Source organism: Scatophagus argus, chromosome 4, assembly GCF_020382885.2.
Source record: "Scatophagus argus isolate fScaArg1 chromosome 4, fScaArg1.pri, whole genome shotgun sequence".
Lineage (NCBI taxonomy): Eukaryota > Metazoa > Chordata > Actinopteri > Scatophagidae > Scatophagus > Scatophagus argus.
The window spans coordinates 13,386,848-13,400,294 of record NC_058496.1 but is presented as its reverse complement, the minus strand read 5'-3'; the positions used below and the strand labels follow the sequence as shown (position 1 = coordinate 13,400,294).

Here is a 13,447-nt window from a genome sequence, read left to right as displayed (position 1 = left end):
ATGCTTGATGAATTGTACATCTATTAATGTGCTTGTATCTCTGAACATTTTACCATACTATAACACGATGAAACAATGACAAATGTTGCATTGTAGGTTCTGCATTGTGCACATAACTCAAAGTTCATGTTCCTTCAACACAAATACATCTCCAACATTCAAACACAGCTCAGTCTCGCGTAGTAAGAGCTCGACAGCGTGAATCAGCTTTGCTCTTATTAAAAATCTGTACAGCGTTCTCGCTTTTTGATCAGTTCCACTTTGCTTGACTTTTCGGAATCAAAGCACAGTAACTCAACAATAAATAGGTACTAGACAGAAAACACAAAATAGTTTGAAATAAATAATACAGTGTTTTCAATCTTCAGTGCTTCATTAAAGCAACACAGAGCCAGATATCACTGAGACAGGCCAGTGTCCTGTAAGGCTCCTCGACCCCTTCAGAGCCACGTGTTCAATATCACTGATTAACACTGACTTTAAGTTCAGTAAGACTTTCTCAACATAGTGATATAATATGTCCCATCAAGCTGAACCCTCCACATGACAGACATTAAAGTGATGCCTGCACCAGGAAATCTGGTCTCTGTTTGTATCAATATTACAACAGATCCTTAGAGCACAGCAGCCAGAGGAGTCACTGACACAGAAAAACATTAAAGTCAGTGCTCTCTCTCTCTCTCTCTCACACACACACACACACGCAAAGGCGCACACACACACACGCACAGGCACACACACGCACAGGCACACACGCACACACACACACACACACACACACACACACACACACACACACACACACACAGGCACACACACACACAGGTCAGCAGAATTAGACAATTAGCAAATTGAAGTGTTGCTGCTGACAGCCCTTGTCCCATGAAGTCAGTAAGCCTGCATACTGTTCACAGTTACAGACACGTTTTTTTCTCAAGGAAAATGACAGAGGCTCAGTCTATTGGTGAGAAAAATAAATGTACCATTCATCTTCTCGCCTCTTAGCAACAAACTAAATGTGCCTTGTAGAGGTCCACTGCAGGCGATGATGTGCCAGAGGCGTTGGAAAAAGAGTGACTCAGCCAAAGAGTTGTCAGAAAAACCCACGTAGGTGTAATTAGGGGTAACAACATTACACATCCTTAATTGCATTGTTCATTTGTCTTCTATAGTCATTGCAAATGTCTACCTGCTAAATACTGCTGATCGTCGTGAAGCAGGGTTTGTGGAAAATAATCCTCACTTGTTAAATAGTAAGAATCTAGTTTTTTTTTCAGTCTTGAGCAGTTGCACCTCCCATTAGATACTGTTAATAACCCCTGAAGCACTTTCCAGAGGCTAAAAACACTTGATTGTTACTTAAATGTCCAAATACTGAGGCAGTTCAATAGAGGGCTTTCTCAGTCCAGTCCATCAGTGTGATAGTCCAAATTAAGATATAAAGCAATCTAAGAGAACGGGGGGGGTCTCACTAGTGTACACGTGGTCCAAAATCCACCATGCTTCGATCGCTCTGAATTTTGTGAAAGCTGAAAGCCAAGAGTGTCATTACAAACAACCTGGGTGTCCATTATGACCCCTACTGAGCCAAAAGTAAAAGTCTCTGGCATGAGGGCTTTCTACATATAAGTTTGAAAAGTTTGAAAGGGTGCCCTTGTTTGTGCTATCACATTTGAGAGACAGAAACCTTCTCTTGTTGAAGGATAATAATTGAGGAACACATGTTTGCCCTGCAGCCAGGCAAATTAAGACTGCAGACGTAAGAAATCACCACTAACCGTGTGTACTCCTTGTGTTCTGTATTGATAAATAAATGGCCCTAAGCTAACAGGATTCTAAGGCCACTTTTCAGTCATTTTTTAACCTGTTTTCTTTCCCCCGGAGGCCTTTAAGACTATAACATTTCATATTATAAATTACACAGTCTGACTTTTTATTGAAGAATTAATTCCTGACTTCTGTCGGATTTAAAGAGTGTGCATACATTTCTCCTAGGATTCTGTACCACCCTGTGTCCCACTACAATCCATTCTTTGATGTGATCTGGAGATGAAACTTGAAATTCAAAATCTTATTAGAGACGCTGAGGTGCTAAGCGTTTATTGTGTAACACTGTCCCTGTGCTGGGCAAACTTTTCAATATCAGCTGCAAAATGAGATTTTACAGTCCAAGTTGCCTGTTTGAGTACACTGTAGCTGTAAAAGAATGAGTCCCAAGTTTGATTCTGGGTTTTCCACCACTGAACATGATTTTAAAACAGCCCTTTAAGTGTTCTGAGAAATTGTTTTCTTATATGCCTCAGAGAAAAGAATTATTTATGTCCATGTCCTATTGGATTTGTATGCTAAAAGAAAGTGCCCTTAGTGCTTCTGCAGAGTATTTTTTTAAAGGCCTTTCGAAAGTCTTTGTTAAAGATGGTGTATATGACGGGGTTGAGTGATGAGTTGCAGTAGCCGATCCAGAAGAAAAAGGTAAAGAGCGGATCTGGAATGGCACACGTCTCTGGGCACACTGCCTGCAGAGAGTAGGAGAAGAAGAACGGGAACCAGCACACCACAAAGACACCAATGACCACTGCCAGGACAAAGGTGAAGCGTTTCTCTCTGTTGACCATCGCTTTACGCCGTGCTGCCCCAGGGTTGCTCTCTGTCTTTGACTTCCTCCCTGGCACCAGCCGAGCCCCCTTTGAAGTGGCGATCATGTCCCGGTACCGCTTAACTGAGGCAGGGGAGTGGACCCCCCCTCCCGCAGGTGATCCTGGTATGCTGGTGCTGCCTCGACCTCCTCCCTGGCTGTGCTCCATGTCGCTCTCTGTGCTTGAGCTGTCGCCATTGTTATTGTCAGCTTTTTTCCCACCCTGCCGCTTGCCGTTCTTGCCGTTCTTGCCCTTGGCAGGGGCAGACTGAGGCACAGAGGAGGGGGCCGAGGGGCCATGGGGAGAGCTATCAAGGGAGGCTGTGACTGGGGTCACGGCTGGAGGTTGCAGGAGATTATTGGAGGTGGGATTCGGGGAAATCTGAGACTCTCCTTGAGAAGGAGAAGGGGTGATGGCGAGGGTTGGGGGCCTGGCATTGGAGGTTTTGTTTGATGAAGGGGGTGTGCTTTCCTCATCATTCCCGTTGGCTTGCATTTTTCGTGGAGGCTGACTTGGTGTGGCACAGCCGACCCCATCCTTTCTGGGCTCTCCTGGTGGGCAACGTGTCCTCTGCTTGGCTATTTGGTAGATTCTTATGTAGACCAGGATCATGATGAGGCATGGAGCAAAGAAGGAGCCGATGGTGGAGTAAAGGATGTACCAGCGCTCATCATTCAGCTTGCACTGAGGTCCTCTCTCACTCCCCTTGTTTCCTCCCTCGCTTTTGTTCAGTGATAACAGGGGAGGGAAGGAGATGATGGCAGAGATGAGCCATACCACCACAATCGCGGCTTTGATGCGTTTGGGAGTCCGCTGACGCCCATAAGTAACCCTGGAAATTGACAGGTAGCGGTCCAGTGAGATGGCGCAAAGGTGCACAATAGAGGAGGTGCAGAACAGCACGTCCAGCGCCAGGTAGATCTCACACCACAGGGACTTAAAGTACCAGTAGCCAAGCAGTTCATTGGCCAGAGAAAAGGGGATGATAAGCGTGGCCACTAAAATGTCTGCAGCAGCCAGTGACACCAAGAACAGATTCTGCGGACCTCGGAGTGACCGGCTGGTCAGGACAGCGATGATGACCATGATATTTCCCACGATGGTGAAGACGACCATCAGGGTTATGGCGGTGGCAAAGGCCGCCGTGGCTTCGGGAGAGTAAGGGGCGAGCCTCAGGATGCTCTGGTTGCAGGGGACTGAGGCTCCGGCGCTGCTCACACTGCTGTTCCAGCCGCTCAGCTCCATGGAGCAGCCGCTGTCCGGAACCGAGGCCATGCTGGGATTAGCTTTCCAGGAGTCTTTATAGATTAAATAATACGTCAGGTCACTGAATAAGATTTGCTCAAAGAATGTTTTCCAGGGTCTTAATAAGTGTACAATACGATTAATTGTTTGTGCACGATAAAATACTGTGTTTACTCTTAAAATAATATGTGTGAATAAGGCGGGATAATACATCATAATTTGTATGATATTTACCTCACTTGTCTCTGTGTTGTTTCCAAATGTTAGCTCCCTTGCATCCTCCACGGCAGGTCTTCCAAGCCCATTTTAAGCACACAGAACGGTCCTGGACAATGCGTCAAGACATGGATCAGTGCTTTTCAATTAAAAGGACTTCCTAGAACAGACACCCACCTCTCCACAAATAAGTAAAAACCAATAGGAAATTTTAGCGACTACTGAGCATTAACCTTGAGACATACAATTTAGACCGAAAAAACTAAAACTTCTTTAGTTCGATCCAAGTTCGATCATTTTTCCCCTAAATGGATTAATTACTGTCTTGATGATTTAAAGATTCATATAATAATAGCCCAGTATAATTTGTGGAAATTGAATATAAAACACTGGGTTGGAATGAATAATCTCGACACTTCTACGATCTCCGTGCGTCCTCGTTTGGAGACGCTCGTATATATCGCACAGATTACGCTGAACAGGCAACACAGAATGGTTTAGGCAAAGTGTAACAAAGTTCATATTAACAGTGATTGCTAATGAAAAAATACTGAAGTTTCCCTGACTGATGGCACCGTTTCCAGTCAATTGCACAAAAGAAAACTTAAAGGTAACCTCAAGCTCTCCATCCTTGCGCGTGAAGCAAGATATGCAGTCAAAACGCGCAGTTTCTTCAGCACTGAAATTATCCCAGCAGGACAGTTTCAGCCTGTGCGTCTCAGGAGTTGTTACTCGGTCCTTGGCGCTTCTGTCTCCTCGGAAGTTCACCGGGATGCCATGATTCAGCCGCTCCGCTGGCGCACACCACAGGCTGCCTCGGAGAGACGCAGCAGCATCTTCACTTGTGAACAGGACCCTACGACAAAATCTAATAAGTGGGGTGCCTCCCATTTGCCTCTTGCGCTTCTTTTTAGACCCAGTGATGTCATTGTGGAGCTGTGGGCGTAATGGGATCTTTACTTTCTCTATCCCTGTAGCCCCTCCTCCCCCACCTTCCCTCACACTCACATTAAATCTATACCCAAGAGGCTCACCCAGCGCGATTATATTAGAAATGTCTTATTGGGTGCCATCGCTTTGCTCAACTGATGCTGAGGTGTCCAGTCATCATCATCGTAATGTGGCAAAGCACATATGGCTGGGCAGTGCTTCTCTATTTAAAAAAAAGAGAAAACTCTTGTGATCTCAGAGTCAGACTTTATACCAGTTTCCATGTAACCTCTAACATCCCCAGTCATTTAGGGCCAATAAACGAGTTCACTGCCGATGCTGGTGGTCGAGCAAACTACTTAAGGATACTGACACCCAGTTTTAGCTACTGAATGTGTTCACAAGCCTGTTCTCTGATTTTTTTCAGAATTGGCTTAGATAAGACCAATGCTTGAGGCTGTACAGGCCAAAAAGCACCTGCATGTTTGAAGCAGGGGTTAAAATTTGTGTACATGCTGCAGTGTCATATCTTTCATCGTGTTGTGCATGTTATCAATAACCTCTGTACAGATTGCCAGAATTTATTTAAGATGAACTCATTCCGAGTTGTGAGAAATAAGTCAAATCCTTCAATGCAAGAACATGTACACAAATGTGGGATATTCTATTAAAGTCGCATCCCGCATTAGGAGCGACCCCTTTGAGAGGGCAAAATTATCAGTGCATCAAACTGTAGGAGGTCCCCTTGTGCCAGTAAGTAGTTTAAGCTCAAACAATGGATCATATATTTTATAAGGTTGCAGACTTTGCATGTAAAAGCTTACTGAGCACAGAGATTGAAATTGTGTGGGGTGCAGAACAGGGGCATAAGGCACTTTCTTTCTGTGCTCATGCATTTACATCGTCACTTGACTTCTGTTTAAATCCCCTCTGCATTATGCACCCTGCAACACTTCCTCCCCAAGAAGCACACACATTCACGGCATCCCTCGTGATGTATTCTCTACACCTGGGATCAAGTGCCCGATTGCCTATCGAGTGGAACCCTTGTTATGCTGGCTGTTTGCTGAACCATAAATTAAACAGTAGCAGAGTTTATTCCATGGTGTTTCAAAGTTTGTATGTAGCCTCTGTGATATAAACTCACACAAACAAACAATACACACACACATTCGCTGGCCTACACATGCACAATCTTATGAATGGTGTGTGGGTGGGAGGTGATGTTTACTTGTTTTTGTAGTGCATCCCCCACATATTGCAGCTTTAATGAGAGAGAAAGTCCAGTTATCCACCCGTGGAGCTACACTTGGAAGCCCTGCTCTGTGATTGTGTGACCTGAAGCCAGCTGCCAATAATGGTTGTGCATTTTTCTCAGCACGCTACACATTCTAAATATAAAGAGAAAGAGAATAAAGCTTTTAGAGAGCACTACAATCAAGTATATGTTTCCACGGGTAAAACCGTGCTTAGTAACACGGTGAAAATGCATTCTGGGTGAGAGGGGTGTGTCACAGATGCCAAGGTTATGGAGACTGAGAAGCGTGTTCAGTGCACAGTACATCACTTCTGAAGTGCTCGTTGTATAAGAGCATGTGGTGTAAAAACGTGTACACACACACATAATACACAGGCCTGGAGGAAATTCTGCTGTCACGCATCACACACAGTGGTCACAGTAATTCTTGCTCAACATCCAGACTGGAAAAGTTTGTACCTGGTCTGGAAAAGGCATCTACCCTTTAAGAAACTTTGTTTTGGAAAAGTCTTGCTTTGTTCAAAATCTCTTGTTTAATTCAGAGTCTTGTAGAGTAATAAGATTTAAGAAAAACTATAAAGAAGTGAGGAGAACTTTAAAGACACACGAGCACCAGATTTCTGCAGGTCAGCATAATGCATTAAGGTCTGAGTCAGAGTCTGTGCGCATTATGGTTCAGATCCAAATCAATTATAGCGCAGTACCTGCCCTCTGGATGCTTTCAGTTTAGACCTTTTTTGAGTTACTGGCTTGATTCTGCCTCCCCTTTCCTCTTTGTGTGTGTGCTCGTTGATTTCGTTTGATTTTAGAAACTGAGCGAGGACGTTTTGGCCAGTAAATGGATAAGATTTGATTTTAGGATCAAAACTCAAATCAAGTTAACGATACTGGATTGGGTTAGGTGTGAAGGTGTGACGTTCAAGGCTGGATTTGGGTACCAAACTTGTGATCCTTTAAAAAGGTGTAACAGATATTTGCAACCCGCTGTCATACGTTCCACTAAACTGAGGTGCCGAAGGGTCAACCAAATGTCTTCTCAGGTTAATCATTTGAATATTTCTAGAGGCCTAAAGAAGTAATTATATTGTATTTGTATTTATTGTGTTTCACAATACAAAGCAAAGAATAAAAAAACAGGATAGAAAAGTAAGAAAAACCATAAATAGCAGATAATGTTCATATATTCTTGCAACCCCTTTCACTGGACCTACACTGCATTGTATTATTCAACATCCTCAATACCACAGTATTACAAGTGTGTGTGAGTATGTGTCTGTAAGCTGCAAACTATTGCAGGGAGCTCTCCCAGATGACCATACAGTCATTTCATAGCAATAATGGTGACGACTGCTGCTTGTGCGTCTGTCAGCCGGCCAGTGCATGCACGTGTTAGATGACTACATTGTAATTCTCCAGCCAACAATATCACAGATAGTGATATTATGATATTATGCGTTTATTGGCAGCTTTCTCCAGCTGGGATTTCTTGTTTCAGTGACACAGTCAGCAAATACTGAATATCACATCATCAAACAAAGGTCGATGTGCAGATCCCTGTAATCTCACAGGCTCCTCTTTACGTGCAGTACAGCCACACACATGCGTAAACACACACAGCAATTGGAGGTATCGCCACAGCCTGAAGTAATATGATTGATCATGGCACTTGTTTAATCTGGACACGGAAGGGTGAGTAGAGGTTTGAGGCTGTTTCCATTAAGGACCCTGACTGAGTGAGGTGCATCAGTCTGCTTCCAGGGATAAACAAATAATCAAGTGAAATGACACCAAAAGTAATTTGAATGTGTTAATGGACAATCATGCATTAGGAAGCAGTACAGATGGGAAGTGTGTGTGTGTGTGTGTGTGTGTGTGTGTGTGGCTCTGCTGTGTTGTCTTGATAATGAAAAAGGCTGCCACAGTCCGCTGGCGTCATCTGCTGGATGCCTTTAAATCATCTTTATTTCTGTTAGTTTCTAAAGTTGACACTAGAGAGCGCTGTCTCATTACAAACTAATATCCAATTGTCGAAACACATCTGGCACATTTTTATTTCGAAACTACCTGCTGTCCTGGAAGAAATACCAGTACAACAATACAAAAACACTCAATTACGTAACAGTAAAAGTCTGGCATTCAAAATGCTACTTAATATAAACTGACGAATTATCAGAAAAATGTGCTGTAGTGTGCTGTAGTGTAGTAAAGTATTAATAGTAAAAGTACTGCTGATTTTGACTTTATTAAATTGTTAGGTTTAAGTTTGATGCTTGACTGTGTAGGCAGCATTTTACTGTTGAAGCTGGTCAGTGTACCTAAATAAACTAATTAAACAGGTAGTTTAGTCCAGCGGGTCCCCTCCAAAGGTTCACAAGCTAAATGCGGCTAAACACATTAGCTTTTTTTTTAAATCTCAAAACTGTGCTTTTATTGTGAAATATCAGGTCAAACAGACATTGTTTTTTTTTTTTATTAAGGGATGAAAGTACAAAAACTTGGAAACTATTTCATCATTAATCATCATGTTTTATGGACTTATCATGTGTTTGTAATAAGTTAATCTTAAATGAAACCGGCGATCATAGCCGTCACATAAGTATAGTGAAGCAAAAAGTACAAAAACTGTACAGTTCTATAAAGTATTTGAAAATGGACATATTCAAGTACACTACAAGCATTTCAAAATTGTACTTGAGTAAAAGTACTTAGCTACTTACTCCACTGAGTTCCAATACAATCTATTGTAACTATATGCATTCAAACCAGTCACATGTTTATTTATCTCCTAATGTTCTTTCTTCCTCTTTCATTTCATTAATGCATGTTTTGGTTTACAGCGAAAGGTCGAATGTTGCATAGATTAGAGTGCAGATGTTTGTCTGTCATATATATATATATATAGCAAAATAATAATAATAAAAAATTAACCATAGCAGATGATGGTTTAGCTTCATGGAAGAATATGGATCACAATTTATTGGATTTTATGCATATACTTGAAATGACAAGAGCTGAAGTGAAAGTGAAGGTCTGAATGAACACAAACCAGAACAAATGTTATTTTTTTTGAGCTTCAGTTTAAGTAAACTCTCTTAATCAAAACCTGAAAACTCCAAGGTACATTCTCCTACTCTGTCTAAAAACTGTGGTTAGAGAAAGAAAAGCACAACACAAGCACAACAGTTTTACTGTCGTATATATTGAACAATGGACATTTGCAAATGAAGGGAAGTGGGTTATTTTAGCTATGGCCAACACAAGAGCGTGGGTGGTATAATTTGCATGGCCTTTCTTCCTTCCTTTATGGTCTTTAATGCCATTTTAGTGGCAGCTCTTTGACATTTCTGCCTGTCTTCAAGTTTGCTGCATTTTGCTTACAAATACCATTTAGACCAATTCAGTGATCAAAAATTGTGAACTGTTTCGGAAATTCATGGAAACAAGCCGAATGAACTCTGATATTCTTGTGACCAATGGTTGACACCCTTTATGGCTCACTGCTCCTTTGTGAGTGCAGTCATTGTTAAAAATACGTTTCTTCTGACAAGCGACCAAAGTTGTTCTCACATCTTGAGTAAGTGGATGTGAAATTCAGCAGTCGATAAGGTCAAAAGAAACTGTAAAACTGGTGGATAATCCTCCAAAATACTTTAATACCTTCTGGATTAGCAGGACTGAAACGAGAGCAACGACTTCAGTGTGTGAAATGATGCATTTGTGATGTCTTCTGTGAAAAGACTGCAACACACCTAATCGACCTGCAGAGCCAGGGCTGGACTATGCTTTTAGGATACAGAAGTGAAACGTGTGGCACATAGTGAAAGATGGACATTACACAGAGTAAAGAGTGACAGTGTGCTCTCCAGCATGTTTTTATTTTAGTGGAAAAAACAGCAGGAATCAGCCAAATCTTGTTGGTATAAAGTGCAGTAACAGTCAGTGATAATGTGAATGCTGTCATAACAAATATTGAAATAATAAATAAAAATAAAAATTCTATTTGCATAATAAAAACATCCATACTTCCTGTTTGAGCGTACAAAGCGTAACACGTCTCACATTACAAACTTGAGATTAGACACCAACTGTAGCTGACTTGAGATTCGTCCAGTATTGCTTTAAGCAGTTAACACAGTGTTGTCTCACAAAAAGACATCTCTTGTAACTGTGATGACTTTCAGTGTGAAAGTAAGACAGCCCTCGAAAAACATCAGGCACAGTCAAACACACACACACACACATGAAAAACAAAAAAACCCCAAAACAAACAAAAAACACAGACAAGTAGGGAGGATTACCCTCCAGTATAAAATGTGAGGGAAATTACCTCATAGCTGCTCCAACCTGCAGGCTCAGGATCACAATTGTTCATAATGTGTTTTTAAGAGTGGAGTTTATGCTGCCAGCTGCTGTGAGTTTCTCCTGAAAATAGGAAATCCACCACACATGTGACGCTAGCAACACAAGTAGCTTTTCTCTCAGTTTAGTGTACTACTTTCAGTAGTACAAACAGTCCATTAGTACATTTAATTTGAGTCCTGATAATGCTGAGTTTGCCTACAAGAGGCAGAAGAATTAATGAAAAAGTACAGTCATGTAAATGTGCTTCCTCTCACTACATCTCGGTTTTCATCCCTGACAGAGGACATCGGTCTCAAACTGCAGCAGCTGTCCCATGAAGGCCAGGTTGGGGGAGATGACTTTACGTCGTTGCTTCACGAAGTCAAAAGCTTCGTCGAGCTTGACGCGCTGCGTGTGCATGAGGTAGGCCAGACAGATGGTGGCAGAGCGGGAGATACCTGCCTGGCAATGCACCAGAACCCGACCACCACTATGCTTCACCGAGTCTGTAGGCGGAGCGGAAAAGACAATACGGAAAGAGGAAGAGAGATCAGCATATTGTGCTCCATTTCACGTCGGTGTCACTGACATCACTGAGAATGTTTTACAGGCAAAAACAGAGGAACAAGTAATAGAAAGCTTTAAATTGACTGACTGAAGGAACAATCTACCAAGAAATGAGAGTGTAGTTACTATTCACCACGCTAGAATAACTACAAATTGATCTCTGGCTTCTCCTGAACTTAACTTTAAATTTAAGGGAAAGGGGTCAAAACAAGCTAAACAATACAATTAGATGTTTCCTCTGGAGCTTGTGCAGCATAATCTAGTTGTTTTGTAATCAAAAGATTACATTGTTGGTCCATAAGCAGGCTATAAAATGGATTAGAGTACAAGCTGCTTAGAGAATTTTTTGGGATATTACGTGTTTCTTCAAGTTACTTGACTAGGACAAGACTAACTCACTCACTGTGTGTTCACTATAACCTCATACAGCTAGCAAATTCACTGAGCTTATACCGTACACAGGCTTGGAAGTGTGGATATTTAGAGGAGAAACTCACTGATGAAGGCTATGGCTGTGGAGAAGCAGGCTCTGATGTCAGCAGCGAGGCTGTCCTCCACAGTGAGCCGCAGGTACTCAAACTCGCCCTCATAGAAGTTGGGACATGTGGAGGAAACGTTGAGCACAGCTGTGATGCCCGCTGCCGTGAGGGTCTCTCTGCGGGAGGAATGGATGGCACTGCCCAAAAAGAGGAAGGGCAGTAGCTCCACCGGACCATCCTGCAATTTACAAAATCAAGACAGAGCAGATGCTTAAAATCAAGACCTGAACTTGTGTAATAACTCTTATAAAAGTGAGTTTGATCTTACCTGATCGTATGCTGGAGTCCTCCGTCCAGTCCCTGCTGGCTCTGGCTCCACTGTGGACAGGTGACTGCTGGCAGAGCTGTAACAGAGCTCTGGATAGGCCTCTGAAAATCCCTCAAATCCACCTAAATGGAGGTCACAAAGCATTAGCTGAGCTGCGAGCTTTCATCATAAGTCCTCCCTAAAAATGTGTTGTGTGTGAGACAATCATAATGGTGTGTTAATCATTAGGAACAAACTTGTATATAAGCTACGTGCTCTAAGTTACAAGTTTAATATTTTATCATTTACGTTTGATTACGGAAATGTTTACACTCAATAAAAAATGTATTAATATTGCCATGTATATTAAACTCGTTTTTTTTTGCTTGCCAAGACAAAAATCTCAAACTCTATTTCGTCAGTAGCCTAAAATAAGTTAGTCCATTTATTTGAGAGCAAAACGGATCAACAAAGCGTTATTACCTTGTAGAAAGCAGATCTGCGTCTGAACCTCGTTTTGCAGGGCGGTGAGCAGCATTTGAACCACGCTCTCTGGCCTCAGCTCGGCCACTGAGCGGCTGCTCTCGTCCACCACGACCACCGGGGAGAACTCAGAGCGCCGCAGCCGGCCCAGGAGCGTCTTGTCTGGGATGAGCCACTCCAGAGCCACCACCGAGCTCTTCGATCTACGACGTAGCATTGAGTTCCAGTTGACATTTCGGGACTCGCAAATGTGCGCAAAAGAGAAATCAAGGAAAGGCCTGCAGTCCAGCACCACACAACCAGCAGAGATGTACTGGTCCCGGGGAGTCCTGAGGATGTGAACCAGCTCATTGCCAGTTATTTCCAAGGGCTCGTTGCTTGAAGTCATGGCTGAAAGATGTGCTTAAAATAATTTAAAAGTAAACAAATAATGAAACGTTTCCTGTAAATAAGCAAAACAAAACAAAAAACACTTTTAGTGTTTTTTTTTTATGGGGTGTTTTTTTCAGCGCAGTGTTTGACAAAGAGATGATTTTAAAATCTTCTATAAATAGAGTACTCGAAAAGTACTTGTTGAATTATCCGTCAGGTCTGTTAAAATCAGCTTCAGATCGAGTTTTACTTCATTGATAACAGCACTGTGAGAGGAGGGGTCAGCGTGGGCCCGCCCACCTTTCCACAGAAGGAGTTGCGTCACAGGCGGAACGACCATATATGGCCTGCCCGGCACTCCTCATATGGACGCTGACGTCAAACCTGACTTTCCTACCGCGCACGTGGTTGTTCGGGGTTATCCAGTGTTTTTGTGCTGGCTGACGTTATGCCTAACGCGCCCCAGCCTGAAACGGCAGCCTTCAGAGGAAATACTGAGATCAAAGTTTAGTTATTTGGGTTAGACTAAACCTGAGCTTCTCTCGGCCAATCCACGCTTTTGTTTTCTTGGCCCACGCTGATCACACAGTGAAGTTAACGCGTTGCATTCACG

General features: G+C 42.6%; 2 protein-coding genes across 3 annotated transcripts; both read right to left on the bottom strand.

Annotated features, from left to right (window-relative positions):
- Positions 1 to 738: 738 nt before the first annotated feature.
- Positions 739 to 5,040, bottom strand: adra2b (adrenoceptor alpha 2B). Of its 2 annotated transcripts, XM_046387895.1 has the most exons (3): positions 4,713 to 5,040; positions 4,116 to 4,206; positions 739 to 3,934 (listed from the first exon to the last, which is right to left on the bottom strand). In XM_046387895.1, the coding sequence occupies exon 3, from the start codon at positions 3,909 to 3,911 to the stop codon at positions 2,346 to 2,348; it is 1,566 nt and encodes a 521-aa protein (XP_046243851.1). In that variant the 5' UTR covers positions 3,912 to 3,934; positions 4,116 to 4,206; positions 4,713 to 5,040; the 3' UTR covers positions 739 to 2,345. The 2 variants fall into 2 exon arrangements, with proteins under 2 accessions (XP_046243851.1, XP_046243852.1); XM_046387896.1 differs by having other exon boundaries at positions 4,116 to 5,040.
- Positions 5,041 to 10,126: 5,086 nt separating this feature from the next.
- On the bottom strand, positions 10,127 to 13,073 carry dusp2 (dual specificity phosphatase 2). Its single transcript, XM_046387897.1, has 4 exons — positions 12,463 to 13,073; positions 12,001 to 12,122; positions 11,691 to 11,910; positions 10,127 to 11,132 (listed from the first exon to the last, which is right to left on the bottom strand). The coding sequence occupies exons 1-4, from the start codon at positions 12,848 to 12,850 to the stop codon at positions 10,915 to 10,917; spliced, it is 948 nt and encodes a 315-aa protein (XP_046243853.1). The 5' UTR covers positions 12,851 to 13,073; the 3' UTR covers positions 10,127 to 10,914.
- Positions 13,074 to 13,447: the final 374 nt, after the last annotated feature.

Bases quoted from the DNA above. Each gene is read 5' to 3' on its own strand.
- adra2b (XM_046387896.1), bottom strand. From the start codon at position 3,911: ATGGCCTCGGTTCCGGACAGCGGCTGCTCCATGGAGCTGAGCGGCTGG.
- dusp2 (XM_046387897.1), bottom strand. From the start codon at position 12,850: ATGACTTCAAGCAACGAGCCCTTGGAAATAACTGGCAATGAGCTGGTT. The intron at 12,123-12,462 runs GTAATAACGCTT...ACCTCCATTTAG, and splicing joins GCAGATCTGCTTTCTACAAG to GTGGATTTGAGGGATTTTCA. The intron at 11,911-12,000 runs GTAAGATCAAAC...TGTAAATTGCAG, and splicing joins GGACTCCAGCATACGATCAG to GATGGTCCGGTGGAGCTACT.